This window comes from Anas platyrhynchos, chromosome 11 (genome assembly GCF_047663525.1).
Source record: "Anas platyrhynchos isolate ZD024472 breed Pekin duck chromosome 11, IASCAAS_PekinDuck_T2T, whole genome shotgun sequence".
NCBI classification, from domain to species: domain Eukaryota; kingdom Metazoa; phylum Chordata; class Aves; order Anseriformes; family Anatidae; genus Anas; species Anas platyrhynchos.
Genome location: NC_092597.1, coordinates 13,543,796 through 13,558,844, shown reverse-complemented (window position 1 = coordinate 13,558,844; position 15,049 = coordinate 13,543,796). Strand labels below are relative to the sequence as shown.

Here is a 15,049-nt window from a genome sequence, read left to right as displayed (position 1 = left end):
GGAACAAAGGAGAGCCCCGTGAGCGGGTGGCTTGTGGCCACGAGCTAGGAGAACTGGGGTGGTAGCCTGCGTGCCTACCCAAAGCTCTGCTTTGTGGCCTTTTTTTGAACCGCTGATGGTGCCCTCGTGCTCATGCTAGCATGTTCAGTTCCTTCCTTTCAGCCTTTTTAAAAACATTCTGGGGTTTTTACCTTCCTCATTTATAACTTTTACATCCTAGAGCATGATGTGGTGCTTCCGATTTCCAGAGATGGGGAAACACTGAGAGAGGTGGTGCAAGGAGCCTGTCTTGGCTGTCTTGCTTCAAAACCAGGTGTGCAGTGAAAGTGATTGTGGCTGAAACATAAAGGCTAAAATATAAAGGAGAATTTTTTTTTTGTATGACTTGCTCAATTTTTTGAGGGTTTGAGGTTTCCTCTATGTTCTGGGACATCATGAACGTGCCTTTTCTTGTGGAGAGAGGGTGCATGGCAATTTACAAAAGACCCAGCTTTGATTGCTTTGTAATTTGAAGAATTTGGGAGCTGGAGGGAGGTAGTCTCCAACACTAGGAATTCAAAGCTTGCTCGTTCGCTTATTGCCTTCATACCATTTTGAGAAAAATCCCCGGTGCTTGATAGAATAATGTTTTGCTTGTTGCTTCGCCAGGTGAAGGATGCAAGCCCTGAACTCTGTTTTCCAGCAGGTGAGCAGGGTAGAGTAGGAGTCCTTGCTGAGCGATTCTGCTTGGGCACAGCTCAAGTCGTCTTGAAGTGCAGAACGCGTGCTAAAAATGCAGAACTAGGTTTGTATGGTTATACCTGAAAGTAGTCAGCTGGTGATACAACTGACTGCCTTGGGTGTTAGTGCCAAGACGCTCAGTGTGTGTATCAACACCTGGAGGCTCAGCTTCTGCGGCCTGTTCTGGGCACGTACAGAACTTCTGGAAGAGCTCAGCATGGCTGTGGTAAGTGCAAATCCCTTCTGCAGCTGATAACTTTGGATCGCGTGTGTTCTTGTGTAACAAAGCACAAAATGCAAGCAGCATTCCTTTGTCTGGCAAACAAATGTGGAGAGGGACTGGGGGGAAAATAGGAGAACTCTCATGAGCAAACGGTCTGCACTGCGCTTCCCTCTGTGGGAGGAACAACATAAGAAGTTAACTCTTAAAAATTGACATCCAGTTCAGGCTCTGGGATCTGCAGACTAGGGAGGTGGAAGGGAATGGTCTGGAACACAAAGAGTTGAGGACCAAGAAGGGAGCGTGTGTGCCAGATCTGTGTCTTGAGGGGCCTAGGGAGAAATCTCCCGAGGCATCGCAAGTTCAGGCTCCAGAACAGGGAGTGACAGCACTTCGCTGATCGATGCATTTCAAAGCTAGAACGAACACCAACTTCTTAATAAAGCGATGGAAGAGCACTCCAGCATGTAGTCAGCATTTCATTTCTCTTCTGGGAGCTCTGACAAGTTCTGGTAAGCCCAGGCAATGAGTCCCTGCCTTACAATGAAAAACGCAGGTTCCTGTTCTGCATTCCTCAATAAACGAACCCAATAGGTGCTATTAATGTGAAATTTGTTTTCGTGTGAAGTGGAAGTCTTCAGGGTAAAATCCCACCTGGTGTGTGCATACAGAAGATTAAGTAACAATTTCTAATTACTATGAAGATCTGATGAACAAACATGTCTGACATCCTTGTTTGGGTAATTAGTAATACTTCTGTGATGACTTGAAAGGCTCTCTGAGCAACTTGGGTTTATTCTTCAATTTCATACATATTTTATGTATGCATTAGCATGTGCTCTAACAACCCTTCTCATACTCAGCTTTATCTTACTTGATAAAGTGATGCGTTTGAAGCTTCCTTATTTGTATTGCTAAGAGGTGAAATGAACACCTGAAGGTATTTTTGTGTTGGACAGATAGCTGATAGTGAAGGCGAGTTTAGTTAGCTATGACAGTTAAGATTAAGTATAACTTGATAAGGTCTTAAACTATTGCATTTAAGCAATGAGATAATTTACTTCCAGATGGGAAATCTGTGCTGTGTATTGCAAATGGGTTTGAAAACTGTATAGAAACTGGTATAAATTTTGAGAAATTAGTAAAAAAAAAAAAAAAAAAAAAAAAAAAAACAACAACAACAAAAAACATGCTTCTTGGCCTGCCGCCTTTAATTTCTGAATCTCATCTGCCTTCTCGTGTTAATAATCCTCTTTGGGGGTCACTACTTGGGATAGAGCCTTTTATCTCTGGTGTTGACTTTTTTGGCTGGGATGCTGTGTGCTCTGGATGTGAATGATAAGGACAGTTTTGAGACACACCAAGTGCTGTTTTTTAACAGCAGCATGGCTTGAAGGAGTTCTCGTGGGTGCTTTGTAGGTAGCTTATGGGAGTGTGCAGGGCTCGGTGCTGTTGCTGCCAGGTTTTGCTGTGTTCCTTAGGGACCCTTCAGCGGGCTTGCAGTCATGGTACTAACAGAGGATGCTTCTAGGAAGAGATTGTGGTGTAGGGACCCATGTTGCTTTTTGGGGTGGCTGAGAAGGGAACTAACTGGAGGGGGGGCACTTGGAGATGTGCAGCAGTTGGAGCAGGTGTGACTGTGCCTTATTCAGTGGCATAAATGAGCATCAACAGAGGAATCACCAAACTCTTTGTGCCTCCAGAACATCCTTTCTTCACTGGTGGCTTCTGTGCAGGAAAGTTTTGAGGTGTAAACAGGCAAAATCACCTCTCCAGTGGAAGTTTTGGCTCGTAAAATGGGATGTTGCTGGGGCTCCGTTTTGCTGGCTATAAAACTGAGTACAACTAAATGAGCAGAGTGTGGTAAGTAAACTGCAAAGTCATCAGTAAGAAGTGGTCTGAGCTAGAAGAGGCTTGTTGGGGAAAGGATGCTGGCAGGTTTTCCTGGTGCAGATGCAACTTCTGCCAGAAAATAGTGCTTCTGCAGGTAGAGCTGCTTTTCTGTGGGGGGAAGTGATAGATGCCGTAACCACATCTGCTCCGGAGCTTTTGCCAAGGTGAGAACGTTGCCAAAGATTATGTCCCCAAGATGCACCGGCGATGACTTCCTGGGCCTGTCAGGTTGAAAAGCACGAAGGTCCCCAACTTTGATTTTGTGTTTTTGTGCGACTTGAGGGTTGTAGGCTCTGCTAGGGGAGACTTGCTCCTCAAGGTGATATCGTGTGTGTGAAACCACATCTGGCCAGCAGCTACTTCAGAGGGTTACGTTCTTCCTGTTTCGTGTCCCAGCTGGGTGAGACTGTCCGTCTTTCTGCTAGCTGCTGCGGCGGTAACGCACGGTGAGGGCTGGAAAAGAGAAGGTGGCAGCAGCAGCAGCAACACGAAGAAATGAAGTCAGCCCAAGGAGTGTTTCTGCTTGAGAATTACGGTGCATGTTGCTGTCCTGGTAAGCGGCGAAGGCTCCTCTCTGCCCACTGACTAAAAGTGTGCCCTGCCTTGAGCAGGGGACGCCATCGGAAGCAATAAGGGCTGGAGGGGAGAGATATGGAACTTTTGGATGCTCACCAAACCCAGACCTGGGGAAGGAAGATAAGATGGAAGGACGTTAAGGATTTCTCCCTAAAAATTTGCTTGCGAAGTGCCTCTGGCTAAACATTCTTCTGCCGAGTCCGTGTGTGTCATCAGTCACATTGTCTGACAGGCTGAGCGGCTGTGTGCCACCTGTGGCCCTGTCTCAAAACTTACTTGAGATAACCTGGCCGCTGCAGTGAGAGGTGGTCTTGTATTGGGGTGGGATTTGTTTAGCTTTCGTGGTAGATTTTTAAGTGATTGATTTTTGAGTGCTACTCGAATGCTGCTCATTGAAGTTATTTTGCCCTACCGTTTTCTGCTCATTGTGTACCTTCTCTGTTGGAAAATGTTAATTGCAATGTTCTGAAGAGGAAGCCTGGATTCAGGGCACGGGCTGCACAGGTGTGGTACTTCAAGATGTTGGAGCAGAGAGCATTTCCCCTGCAAGCACCTCTGAACCCAGGAGCTCTGCCTTTTGCTAAGGGGGTTAGCCTGTCCTTTTGTTCAAACTTCTTCTCGGAAGAGCAAAGCGCCGTGTAACCAAGCACTGCAACAGCTGCCGGGACAGAAGAGCCATGTTTGTGCCAGCAGCATCCTTTGGGGTGAAGGTGTGCTCAGGATATCTGTGGAAATGATTGATTTTAGAGGAGTCAACATGAAGGCAGTGGGCTCAAGGCAGGCACAATTTGGTTGGATTCTCTTTCTCCTGTGATAAAGCTCTCATCTGTCTGTGTGAGCATGCCGTGATGGTATAGATATTCCCCATTGTCTTCCACCTGCTTTTATCAGGAACCAGATTCCCTGACGGTTTGAGACGTATTTGAGTTGACTATTGCTTGGTTCTGATCCTCTGCTTGCATGCTGTCTGAAGGCAGCTCACTCGTTCTTTCATAATCATCATCTGGAAGAACTGTTGAGACCAGGAAAGGGCAGTTGGAGATACCAGAGACCGTTCCAGAGAACTTGCAGCGCTTAATCCAGAAAATCAATTAGTTGTTATTGTTTTCTTGGCACATGTTTGAGCCCAGAGGCAGATCTGCTATAGAAATTGTCTACGGGAAAGCAAGCACAAGTTGTCAGGAATTTGCCCTTCCTGGCGTGCGTCGCTGCCATGGGTGTCAGGAAAATGTTCTCATCTGCTCTGCCTGACTTCTGCTGCACACTTGAAGTATGTCACGGTATTGTTACTTCTTCACTGGATTTTTTTTTTTTCTCCCAGAAAAATCCAGTCTTTTGACATCACAGAAATACTGCAGGATACTCTTCCAGGAAGGACTTTGGTGCAGGTACCTTGTGGGATAGGCGTTTTTCAGTCAGTTCTGTTCTAGTATACAGATTTTTAACGCAGAGTAGCAGATCTTTGGGAATGAAGTGATGGGTTGGTTTCTTTGAGAAGAACACGTGGAATGTTTTTGTTTTGTAAAACTGACATTAAAAAAAAAAAAAGGGTTTCATAACCATTGTGCATGGTCGTATGGTACTGGACTGATTTCCTCCTGGGGTGAATTCCAGTTTCTGCCTTCTTCACAGGTCTGCTGGCAGCATCCTTCTGAGGCAGCAGAACTGCCTGTTGAGTGCTGCAGTGGTTTAACCAGGTGCTTAAGCAGCAAAAATGAAGTTGTGTTACCCAAGGGCATGCAAAACCCATGGAGAAGGCCCAGCTATTGCTGAGCAGGGTCGAGGCAGCCTGCTCCTTATGGTCCATGAGCTGCTGGGCCTTGTGGAGCTGGCAGAGCAGCGCCTTTGCTACTTGATGGGGAGGAACAGCGCCAGGTTCCTGCCGAGAGGTACTGAGCCCATGGAACGGGTAAAGTCCTGTGGGTGAGTCTGGCTCTGGACCAGAATCCGGCAATGCACAGTGCTGACTGTGGGGAAAGAGCAAAATTAATGTTCTGATACGCGTCTGAGGGAGGAAAAAGAAGCAGGGACAGCTTTTTTTGTGATAGCTCACACTTCTGTAAAATGATTTAAAGGAAAAAGCATTTGTACGGCAATGTTCCCTTTTCAGCTGTATTCCTTTACCATCTTCTCCCTGCACGCAGGCCAGGCTCTGGGGGTGCCACGGGCAGATCTGGGCTTTCCCAGCAGCAATTTGTTCTGAAGTTGAGGTGAGCACCCAGAGAAGACAGCATTTCCCCCCAAACCCCAACGTGCTGTTTTGGGTTGCTTCAGTAATGTGCATCAAATCATACCTTGATGAGCTTTCAAGCCTTCAGGACCAGATGATCTGGCAGGAGAACCCAACTTGGACATGTCTGGCACATGGCTCTGGGCAGTGATCTCCCAAACAGAAAAACTTGTTGGAAGCAGGACCCTCTTGTCCAAGTTGTGCCAACTTGGCTGTCTGGCCTCACCATGATCTTGGTCCCAGAAGTGGTCTGGGTTAAAATAAACCAGGAAACCCCTTCCCTGGGTCAGTGCCTTCGTCTGCTTCACTTGTAGTTGTGCAGGCAGTCGTGCTCCCACCGCGGAGAGGTCAGCAGTTGCACGAGCTTGTGTTGCTGCCAAAACAAATACTTTCAGAGCTGCTTCTGGTAGCAGTGGGATGCAGCTGCTTCAGAGCAGGTTCTGACGAGCCCGTTTTACTGCTCTGCCCGGTCACTGTCCTGTTTGTTCTTCCAGTCAAAGGTACTGTCGGTGCACAGGCACTGGAAAGGGTTCAGGAGGGCTTTTTCCATTCTCAGAGTGTAAGTTTTTTCTAAAAACGCTGCTCTTTGCAGCCCTGTTGCAGAGCTGAGGGGTTATGGTACCCATTGCCCCCTCGCTGAATTCCACCGCTGTCATTTGGGGTCATTCCTTTCCGTGGCAAAATCAGCTTTTGTGTTCCTCTTGAATCAATATTGTTCGCTTTCCTTCAAGCTCCGTGCTAGTGAATTGTCTTATTGGTTTGAGACAAAGATTGAACCCATAACCTTGCATCTCTTCTGTGGGACTAAAAGTATCGATTGCTGCTGCTTTCTGCTATTGAGGTGCTTGTGGTCTAGAGAAAACCAACACTTTTCCTCTGTATTTGGCACAATTGGATCTGTTTGCAGTACATTTACATGAACAGTGCAGCAACTGGTGGGTCAAAACGAAGTGGAGTGGGGTGAGAAGCTTTGTAGTGCAGGCTCAGAGGGGACAGAAGGGGAAAAATTGGAGCCTGGAGGTCTGGAAGAGCAGTTCTGTGTAACAGCAGGAGGGGATGGGGCTGAAATACACGTTGTGGATAGTGCTTGTGGTAGTGATACACGGTGGATGAGCAGGGAAAGTGATGGCACCTTGTTGATGATTTGGGAACCAGAGGGCTCTGAGTGCTTTTTCCGAATACCCATCTGTTTGTTTCAGTGACTTCTCACCCTAACAGCAGCAGTGCTGTGAGGCACGAGATGTTGGCTCAAGCTTTGGCCTGAGGGGGAAGTGGTGGTTACCGAAGACCTGACCTCTGCCTGGATGAACAGGTGGGCCCTTTGCATTCAGGAATGCCAGAACTATTTTTGGGTCACGTATGGGGCGCCTAAAATCACCCCTTCTACAGCTCAGCTGCTGCGCCGTGTGCTGTTTTCTTCCGCAGCAATGGGAGACTTTAGGGAGCCACCAAAATAGTAAACTGAACGAATTATATGGAAATGATGCCATCACCTTCTCCTACTCTTTTAAGGCAAGTCTTTGCAAATTGGTGAGTGGGAGGCAATGGGTTGAACAAACCCATTCGGAAACACGCTCGGCACCCGTGTGCTCCCACTCCGCTTCTCTCTCACTGTGTCAGCTACAGCCGCTCGGCGGCAGCTCCGGAAACCATAGACGTGGCTCATTGCTTGCACGGATCTGCTGAGCTTTGCTCCCACGTTGGGATTTCTGGTGATGGGAGACCCCAGGAGGAGCAAAACACTGGGTGTGATGCTGCCTTTGGGAAGGGTCCCCTTTACACCCAGAAGCTGGAGTGAAAAGTAGTAGAAGCCAAAGTGTTCTTCATACCAAATGTGTGCAGTAGGGGCTGACATCTTCCTGTATCCCATTATCAAACCTGGTAGAGAAGCAAACGCAGGTGAAGCACTTAAAAACAGCCTCCCTGCTCGTATCCCACGTGGTTTTAAATCTGCATCGAGTTGGTGGTGGAGCTTCTGCAGCCATCAGGTAGCCAGAACTGCCCAGAACACTGAAGCACGGCAAACCCATCTGCTCTGCTTTTATTTGGAAGTATTGCAGTGTGAATGCAGTTCTTGCATTTCCAAATATGCTAATTCATCCCGGAGTTGTTGCTTGAGGATTTCTTTTTGGATTTAAAAGCTTTGTTAGACAATGGATCTTTGTTGTGGCTCTTAATGATTAACCTGAAAACTTTCCAAAAGGCTCGGAGAAAATGCGAAGCAGCTGACTGCTTCGGTTTTGTCTCTTGAACCAATTAAGTGGAGTAATAAAGTTTTCTCCAAAGTTGCTTTTTATTATCTCCCTCTGCTAAAAGAGTGTATGTTCATCAGCTAGAAACAATCAGTAAAGTGAAGATAAAGAGGTTACTACAAGCTGAGATCTTCGTATCAAGCTGCCATTTGGTGCCAACGTGTAATGTTACTAATTCAATAATTCTGGAAAACTTAATTTTCGAAATTAGAGATGATGTGTGAAGGGCGATTGAGATGAAGTAAGACATGGGAAGCTAAGGAGATGATCAGGATGCAGGCTGAAGCTGCTGTGTGTGTTGGGGGGAGCTGCACTAGGTACCAGCCAGAGGACAGCAGTGCTGGGTGGTGTTGCAGGGAGGTAGCCTGTCTTTGAGCTGAGCTGCCTGGAAATGCAGGAAAAAGGGAAATCTGAGTGATTTGGAGCTGGATAATTTGAAAGGATCACTTCAGTGCAGTTATAGGATGCAAAGGCCATGTCCTCAGTGGGTGCATAGAGATAAAGTGCCAATTTATTTTCTTACTTCTAGCAGGCTTTGGAAGCTGAGATCTTTCTGGTCCACGTGTGTTTGTTGACCTGGCCCTACAAACCATGAGGTGGCTCAAGGCAGAAAGGCACCTCTGAATAATCCTCCCCCTGGCCTTGGGATGGTAGAGGTGGATATTGGGGATGGCAGCAGTGGGCTGATAGCTGTAGCTGCTGTCCTCATCATGTCCCAGCAGCACTCATGCTGTGCCTGTAATTGAGCCAGCCAGTACTGGGTTACACCAGAATTTTCTAGGGCCTTCTCGGAGCTCTTGGTTGGTGGTGTTAAAAATGAGTAAGTTTGAAGGTAAGCCCTTCAGGAGATCAGGTCCTGGAGGTGCTCAGCACTGACGTCTCATCTTCCCTCGTCCGTTCCTGGGGATTTTATTAAGCTGCTAGAAAAGGGGTTGAGTTTGTAGGATTTCCTGTAATTGTCTCCTGCAGGAATAGATGTGAATGGATCTTCACAAAGGGCACTCAGCACACGTGTAAGACAATGCAGACCTGATGATGACAGCATTACTGTAACGTGATTCTGGCTAGAAGCTTATCTAAAACGCTTCCGACTCTGTTTATGTCTAAGGTTACCTGCACGGGGCCAGGAGACACACAGATGAAGAGCCGTGGTGCTAGCAACAGTTGGTGACCTGGTTAGTGCAGGACTCACTGCCAGCGTTTGCTCTGCTACTGCTGGCCTGAGGGAGCAGCAGTTTGGTGCCCGGCGTGCTTTGCTGGCTGCCCCTGGCCTGGAGATGGAGAGTGAGCTCTTGTCCTTGAGAAAGCGGGCTCGGTGCAAACCTGGTCGGGTTTGAAATGAAGGCTTGTTAGGTTGTGCTGCTCCTGCTTGGTGGTGGCATTAATGCCATCGACTGTTGCCTGCTTGTGCCCATCAGATGTGACTCGGGTTAGGGCACGCCAGCCTATGGTCACCCGCAGGGCAGTGGGGAGAAGCGCGTGGTGCATCCAGTGCTGATCCTAGCCATCAGGAGGGCTACAGCTAGGGCAAGCCAGAAGTCTCCTTAATTTATCAAGAAATCCTTCAAACGTCTTCATGGGGAGGTGGCTCTCACTCCACCTGCTAACGTGAGACGTGTCACGTTGGTTAGTTTTGTTTGTTTCTGCGTCCTTCTGTGCGGTGTGTGCAGTGATGCTGCAGCAGGAAGCTTTGGTGCCGTTCCCTCCTGCATGTGCTCGGAGGGCAGCCGGAGTTTCCACTTGGTGCTCTTCTGTTGGCAAACGCTGTGGTTTTGGCTGATTAAATATTTACAGTGGTGGCGTGACATGCTGCCTCCTTACTGGAACACATGGTGGTTGGCTTCTTTTTTTTTTTTTTTTTTTTTTTTTTTGGAGCAAATGCTCCAAACAAACTTGATTGTTCCAAAGAGGTGTAGTTTTGAACTCTTTTTGGCAGCCCTCTGCTTTTTGACCCACGTGTGTCACCTTCATGCACAAGTCTTTGACCTCAACCATCTGCCCTGAAGCCAGTTGGGTTCCTTTTGCCAGGGAATTTAAAATACGGTCTTGGGGCATTTACTTGCCCATGGAAAGTAGCTGTGGATGCTGCTGAGGCTCAAACCATTCATCGATGTGCAGGGCTTGGGTGAAGCCAGTGTTTCTGGAGCGTCTTCTCTGTGTGCCAAAGCAGATTCATAGAAAACCGACCTGGAAGCAGTATCAAATTCACATCGATGCACAGAGTCTGAGAAAGCCGCTGCTAATGGGAAATAAATGCTGCAGTTAGGATGAAAACTGTTGAAATGCCAGAGCTGCCGTGATTAAAAAACAAAACACAAGCAAAGCCATGAAATGGGAGGAAACAAAATGAAGAATTTATCAATACCAGGTCTCAGGGAGGTGAGAGAGAATTTTTCTGGAGAACGCAGAGTTGTTGTTAAATGGTTTTTATCTGCAGTGAATGCTCAAATTGGAACAGCAGCTTACTCTCAGCATGTGCTGAGAAGCTGAAGTCTGAAGTATGCTTTTGTCTGTAATAACTGCAAGAATTAACCATGCAGCTCATCTTGACAGATGAAAACATGAATGGATCAAGTGCTGCAAACTGTCATTCAGCAAATTATGCTGCTTGGAAATTCTGATTTAAGCTAATGTCCCAATAATCTTTGATTCATAATTCATTTATAGCATTTACAGGCATCCATGTTTCTCCTTCCAATTTGTTCTTTTCTTTTGGTGGTACAAAGAATTTAACTCAGGTATTTGTGACCAAGCTTCCAGTCCCTCACATTCTGCCAAATCAAGGAGTTTTATTGCAGTTTGTGATGCTTCTTTGGTGAAGTCCAGATCTGATTTCTGAACCTTTGTAGGGTTTCCCGTCCCTGCGTCTCCTGCTTGCATCAGTGTGTCCAAATACGACAACGTAGACGAGAGCAGTAAACGTAAATATCTCCGCTGAGGAGCAGTAGTCAAGTGGAATCTGTTTGAAGCAGATTGGGACTTGGCTGCTTTGTTAACCTAAAAAAAAATCCCTGCTGCAGGACTGCCTGCATTTCTCTGTGGGCAGAGCTTTATTCTGAGTGTTTTGTTAGCTAGCTGGTTGTGACAGTGAGTCTTTGAGAGTGCCCTGAGAATTTCAACAAAATGGCTGCTTTCCTCGGGTTTCATTTATATCTGGATATCAACAGGCTCGCTGCCCCGAGCTCTAGGCAATCTTCCTCAGCTTGACATGTAAAATTTAATAGGCGACTGCTGTAAATTAGATCTGCTGTTTCAGCTTTCATCAAACCACGTCTGAATGGAAATTGAACGTTTGAATGTGTTAGCTTTTCCTTAGTTTACCAGCTGTTTCTGGCTGCTTCACTTCTTTTTCTTTGGTAAACAGAAAGCACCCTTTGTAAAAGCCCGCTTCTCCAGCCGCAGCTCCGAGTCCGAGTGGTAATCCCAGCTGAGCAGCCTCATAGCCTGTCAGTAAGTTATCTTTGTGGGGTGACACTCACAGACCGCAATCCTGGGTGAAAAATGAGGAGCCTGTCTAGTTTCAGGACAGAAAACGTACTGGCACTGCATAACTCAGCATCATTTGGGAGTTAATTCCCCCAGGTGCCTGGAGCACGGCTGAGGTCTCCTAGCAGCAGCCACGCTGATGGAGGGCTGCAGCAGAACTGGTGTCAAAGCAGGGTTTGGGGTGATTTTGGCGCCATTTTAAACCATACACAACTGGGCAGGTGACGGGACATAGCTGCTCTGCAGCACCTAACTCCTTGGGGTAGGTGCTGATGACTTACCCCAACCAGAGCTGCTCCCCAGTAACTGGGAGAAGCGTGCACATGCCAGCAGTTAATGCTGAGCAGCTGTCACCCGGCTCCTTGCAGGTGTGCCCAGCCTTGAATTAAACAGCCCTTAGTGCCAGAGGTTTGTGCATTTGTGTTTACGGGTGGTTTGTGTTGTGCACACCAAGCCTCTCACCGCTGCCTCCCTCCCTGCTGGATTACGGTGCTGCGCACGCAGCCTGGGGGCAAGGGCAGAGCTGTGTTAATCCTCGGTGGTGCTGAACAACCAGCCAAGTTGTAAATATCCCATCTTGGATGGGGCAAGCAGCTATTGCTGGTGGGAGCTTGTTGTGCTGCTGGTCTTTCCTTTTTTTTAAAACTACCATTGAACAAATTCTGCTGTAGCTGAAGCCCACCAAGAGGTGTGTTTGCATTACAATCCACCTCACCAACTGCACTCCTCTCTGAAGTGTAATCCTCTAATAACACGCTGGTTCGTGTGCTGTCGCAGTGGAAAAACAGCTTTTTTGTGTGTGACACATGGGTGTTTGGGGCATCTGATCAGGAGAAACTTGTCCTGCAGTGGCACTCGGTTGGGAAAATGGACAGGCCCCAAACGAGATGCTCCTGTTCATCGCAGCCGTGCGTCCTGTGGCGAGCGGCATTTGCTGGATTTGCCTTGCAACACTCGATAATCACCACAGAGCAATGAGTTCTGTGTTAGCGCAGCATAATTTACCCTCCAGAGCGGGGAGAACTCGTCTGTCTGCCTCCTGAATGAGAAAACTCAGGCTACTGCATCCATCACCTCTTGGCTTGCAAAGCAACTGATGGGTGATCCCTGAGGCCGTAATGCTGCAGCCAAGGGGCTGCTGTAGCACAAGTCTTGGGGCTAATTTAAAGATCTCAGTGTTGCTTGAGAAGTTAAGAAAGTGTTGCTTTGTTGTGCATCCTTCTGGCAGATCTCTGGACCAAAGGATCCTTGTGGCTGAGGGAGCCGCGCGCTTTGCTGCCTGAAATTTGCTTGTAGCTCTGGAGCACAGGCATGGGTGGTGGGCCCAAGGGATTAGATGGAGTGAGCTGTGCATGGGATGAGGCTGGTATGCTTAGTGGGTTCCCTGGTTTGGGGCAGGATTTGTTCTGTAGAAATAGAGGTTTATTTAAAAATAGATGTTGTACTGACTATTTGGTGCAGGAGGCTTGAGCTGCTTGGTGGCAGGGCTGCTCTGAAACCCTTTTCCTTTTAAAGGGGGCTCTGAGCTGCCTTAGTGCATCTCCTGCATGGGTTACGGCTCCGAGCTCACATCCACGTCGCATGTGAGACCCGTTCAGTGGGGGACTGGGGCTGTGTTCACAGTAGGGAGTGTTTAGCAGTGCTGGCTCCCGGGTTTTTAGCTGCAGACTGACCATCACAGCTGTTCATGGGGCTCCACTGGAACATCTAACCTTTTTAAAGCAGGTTTGCCTGGGCTTTTTAAGCTGGAAAAAATTCTTAATTTGGCCTTAAACAGGCCACGTTGGATTAATAAGACTAAGAACAGGCTGAAGAGGGAGAGAACCATCACTTTTTACAGCATAAACTGCAAGGCTAGATCTTTATGCTCAAATTTTGACTCTGAGGCTTTATTTCAGGGAACATTTCTGATGCTGTCATTGCTGGAAGATGCTGTCCTGCTTGTCCCCGGCTCCTTTTTCCTGCCCTCTCCCTTGTGCTGATGCAGCTGTCTGTGTAGGCAGGCAATAAAGCAGAGGGTGAGGAAGGGGTGGGACTGCTGCTTTGGGCAGCGGTGTTGGCTTCTGGCAGCTTCAACTTGTAGCTATAGCCTGCGGGCTCAGAAAAGCACATTGCTATTTCATGTCCTACTTTTCAACAGCTTCAGAGTGTCCATTGAAAATCTGCCCTCAGGCAAACTTCCATTTTGGTGTGGAATGGCAGAGGACGGGCACCCACTCTTAGGGTACTTGCTGTTGTGTGTAAATGGTCTTCGGCCTGAGCTGAGACAGCTGGGATTTGGGGAGCTAGGGCACAGTGCTGGGGTGTAACAGAACCTACACGGGATTTCATCCCGTGTGCCCAGAGCCTTGGCTGAAGGTACAGACGTAGCTGGAAGGAAAAACTTGAGTAAAGTGAAAATTGGCTTTTATTTGTAGTGGTGTTTTTGACCTTTCCAGGCTGTATTTCTTTGTGTTGGATAATGACGTAATGCTTCTGAACCTCAGGGTGCTTTGGGATCGCCTGGAGGCTTCATGGACATCGTCACCCTATGGCTGGTTACTTTCTGGGCAAGTTTTGAGCCCAGTGTTTGGGGGTTTGAGGTTGGGACAAATCTGGAATATTCTTTTTCTGGAAATACTGTGCAGGAAAAAAGGGCAGGGTGGGTGCTGGTGAGCCCTTCCTGCATCTGAAGGGCATCCTGGGTTCACACTGCGTGAGCACGTGGGATGTGGAGATGTCCCACCTGTTGTGGCTGCAGTAGCTAACGAGTTCCTGAAGTCTTCAGCTGTACTCCTGTGTAGATGTTTTGCTTTAGAGATGTGTTGCGGTTTTGTTATTTTTTTTCTATCTGTCAAGACAAACTGTTCTCCAGTATAGGCTGACAGAATTCGTGCAGGCAGCCCGTTACCAGGCACGCTGTTTTCCCTATCTGCTTTTTCAGAACTCTGCTTGGGATCCTCACGATACAATATCAGCTTGGTAAACAGTTTTACTCAATTATTCTTTTTCTTTTTTCTCTAGAATCCAGCGACTATCACTCGAATACTGCTTAGCCATTTCAACTGGGATAAAGAGAAGCTGATGGAGAGGTAAGCAGCCACACTTCACATCGTACCCGCAAGAAATGTTTATTACTGGATTAGTGTGAGAACAGATGAATGCAGTGTGTGTGGTAGGAGAATCTCTTGTGTAAGCTCTGGATGTTTCCTCCTCCAGCAGCTCTTACTGGCTGAGTGACTCCTTGGTTTAATATTAATGATGCCTTCAAGACTTGAGAAGTTTTGGAAGCTAGATGCCACTTGGAGCGGTGGGTGCCTTTCAGGTTCAATACGTAGAGCTGCTGGATTTTTTGCAGACTCTGGACTAAAGCAAGCAGGAACAGATTCCTGTTATCTCACGACTGTTTTGGGTTTGGATTTAGGTGCTTTTGCATCTGATCCTAGCATGCATGTTCCTGACTTGATTATTCTTCAGTCTTGCTGAGACCAAACGCATCCTGACTGGTGAGGGGTGCTGGTAAACTGTATCTGCCTTCTTGGTCTTCGTTTTGTAGTGCTAGTTTTTTCCTTTGTAAGGTGTGTATAAATAACGTGTGTATAAATAATGGCTGGAGTTTTGTCTCTCCCTTTGAGCAAAGTGTTTTATGGCTGCTTCTCTTTGGCTCTTAGCTTTTGGAAGGTGTTGCAGGTA

At 47.5% G+C, this 15,049-nt stretch overlaps 1 protein-coding gene across 1 annotated transcript in view; it reads left to right on the top strand.

Moving 5' to 3' along the window:
* ARIH1 (ariadne RBR E3 ubiquitin protein ligase 1) overlaps window positions 1-15,049 on the top strand; it is a 54,388-nt gene that overhangs the window by 7,373 nt on the left and 31,966 nt on the right. Inside the window, exon 2 of the mRNA XM_027466213.3 lies at window positions 14,381-14,448. Coding sequence (XP_027322014.1) covers window positions 14,381-14,448 — 68 coding nt within the window. The remainder of the gene's footprint in view (window positions 1-14,380; window positions 14,449-15,049) is intronic.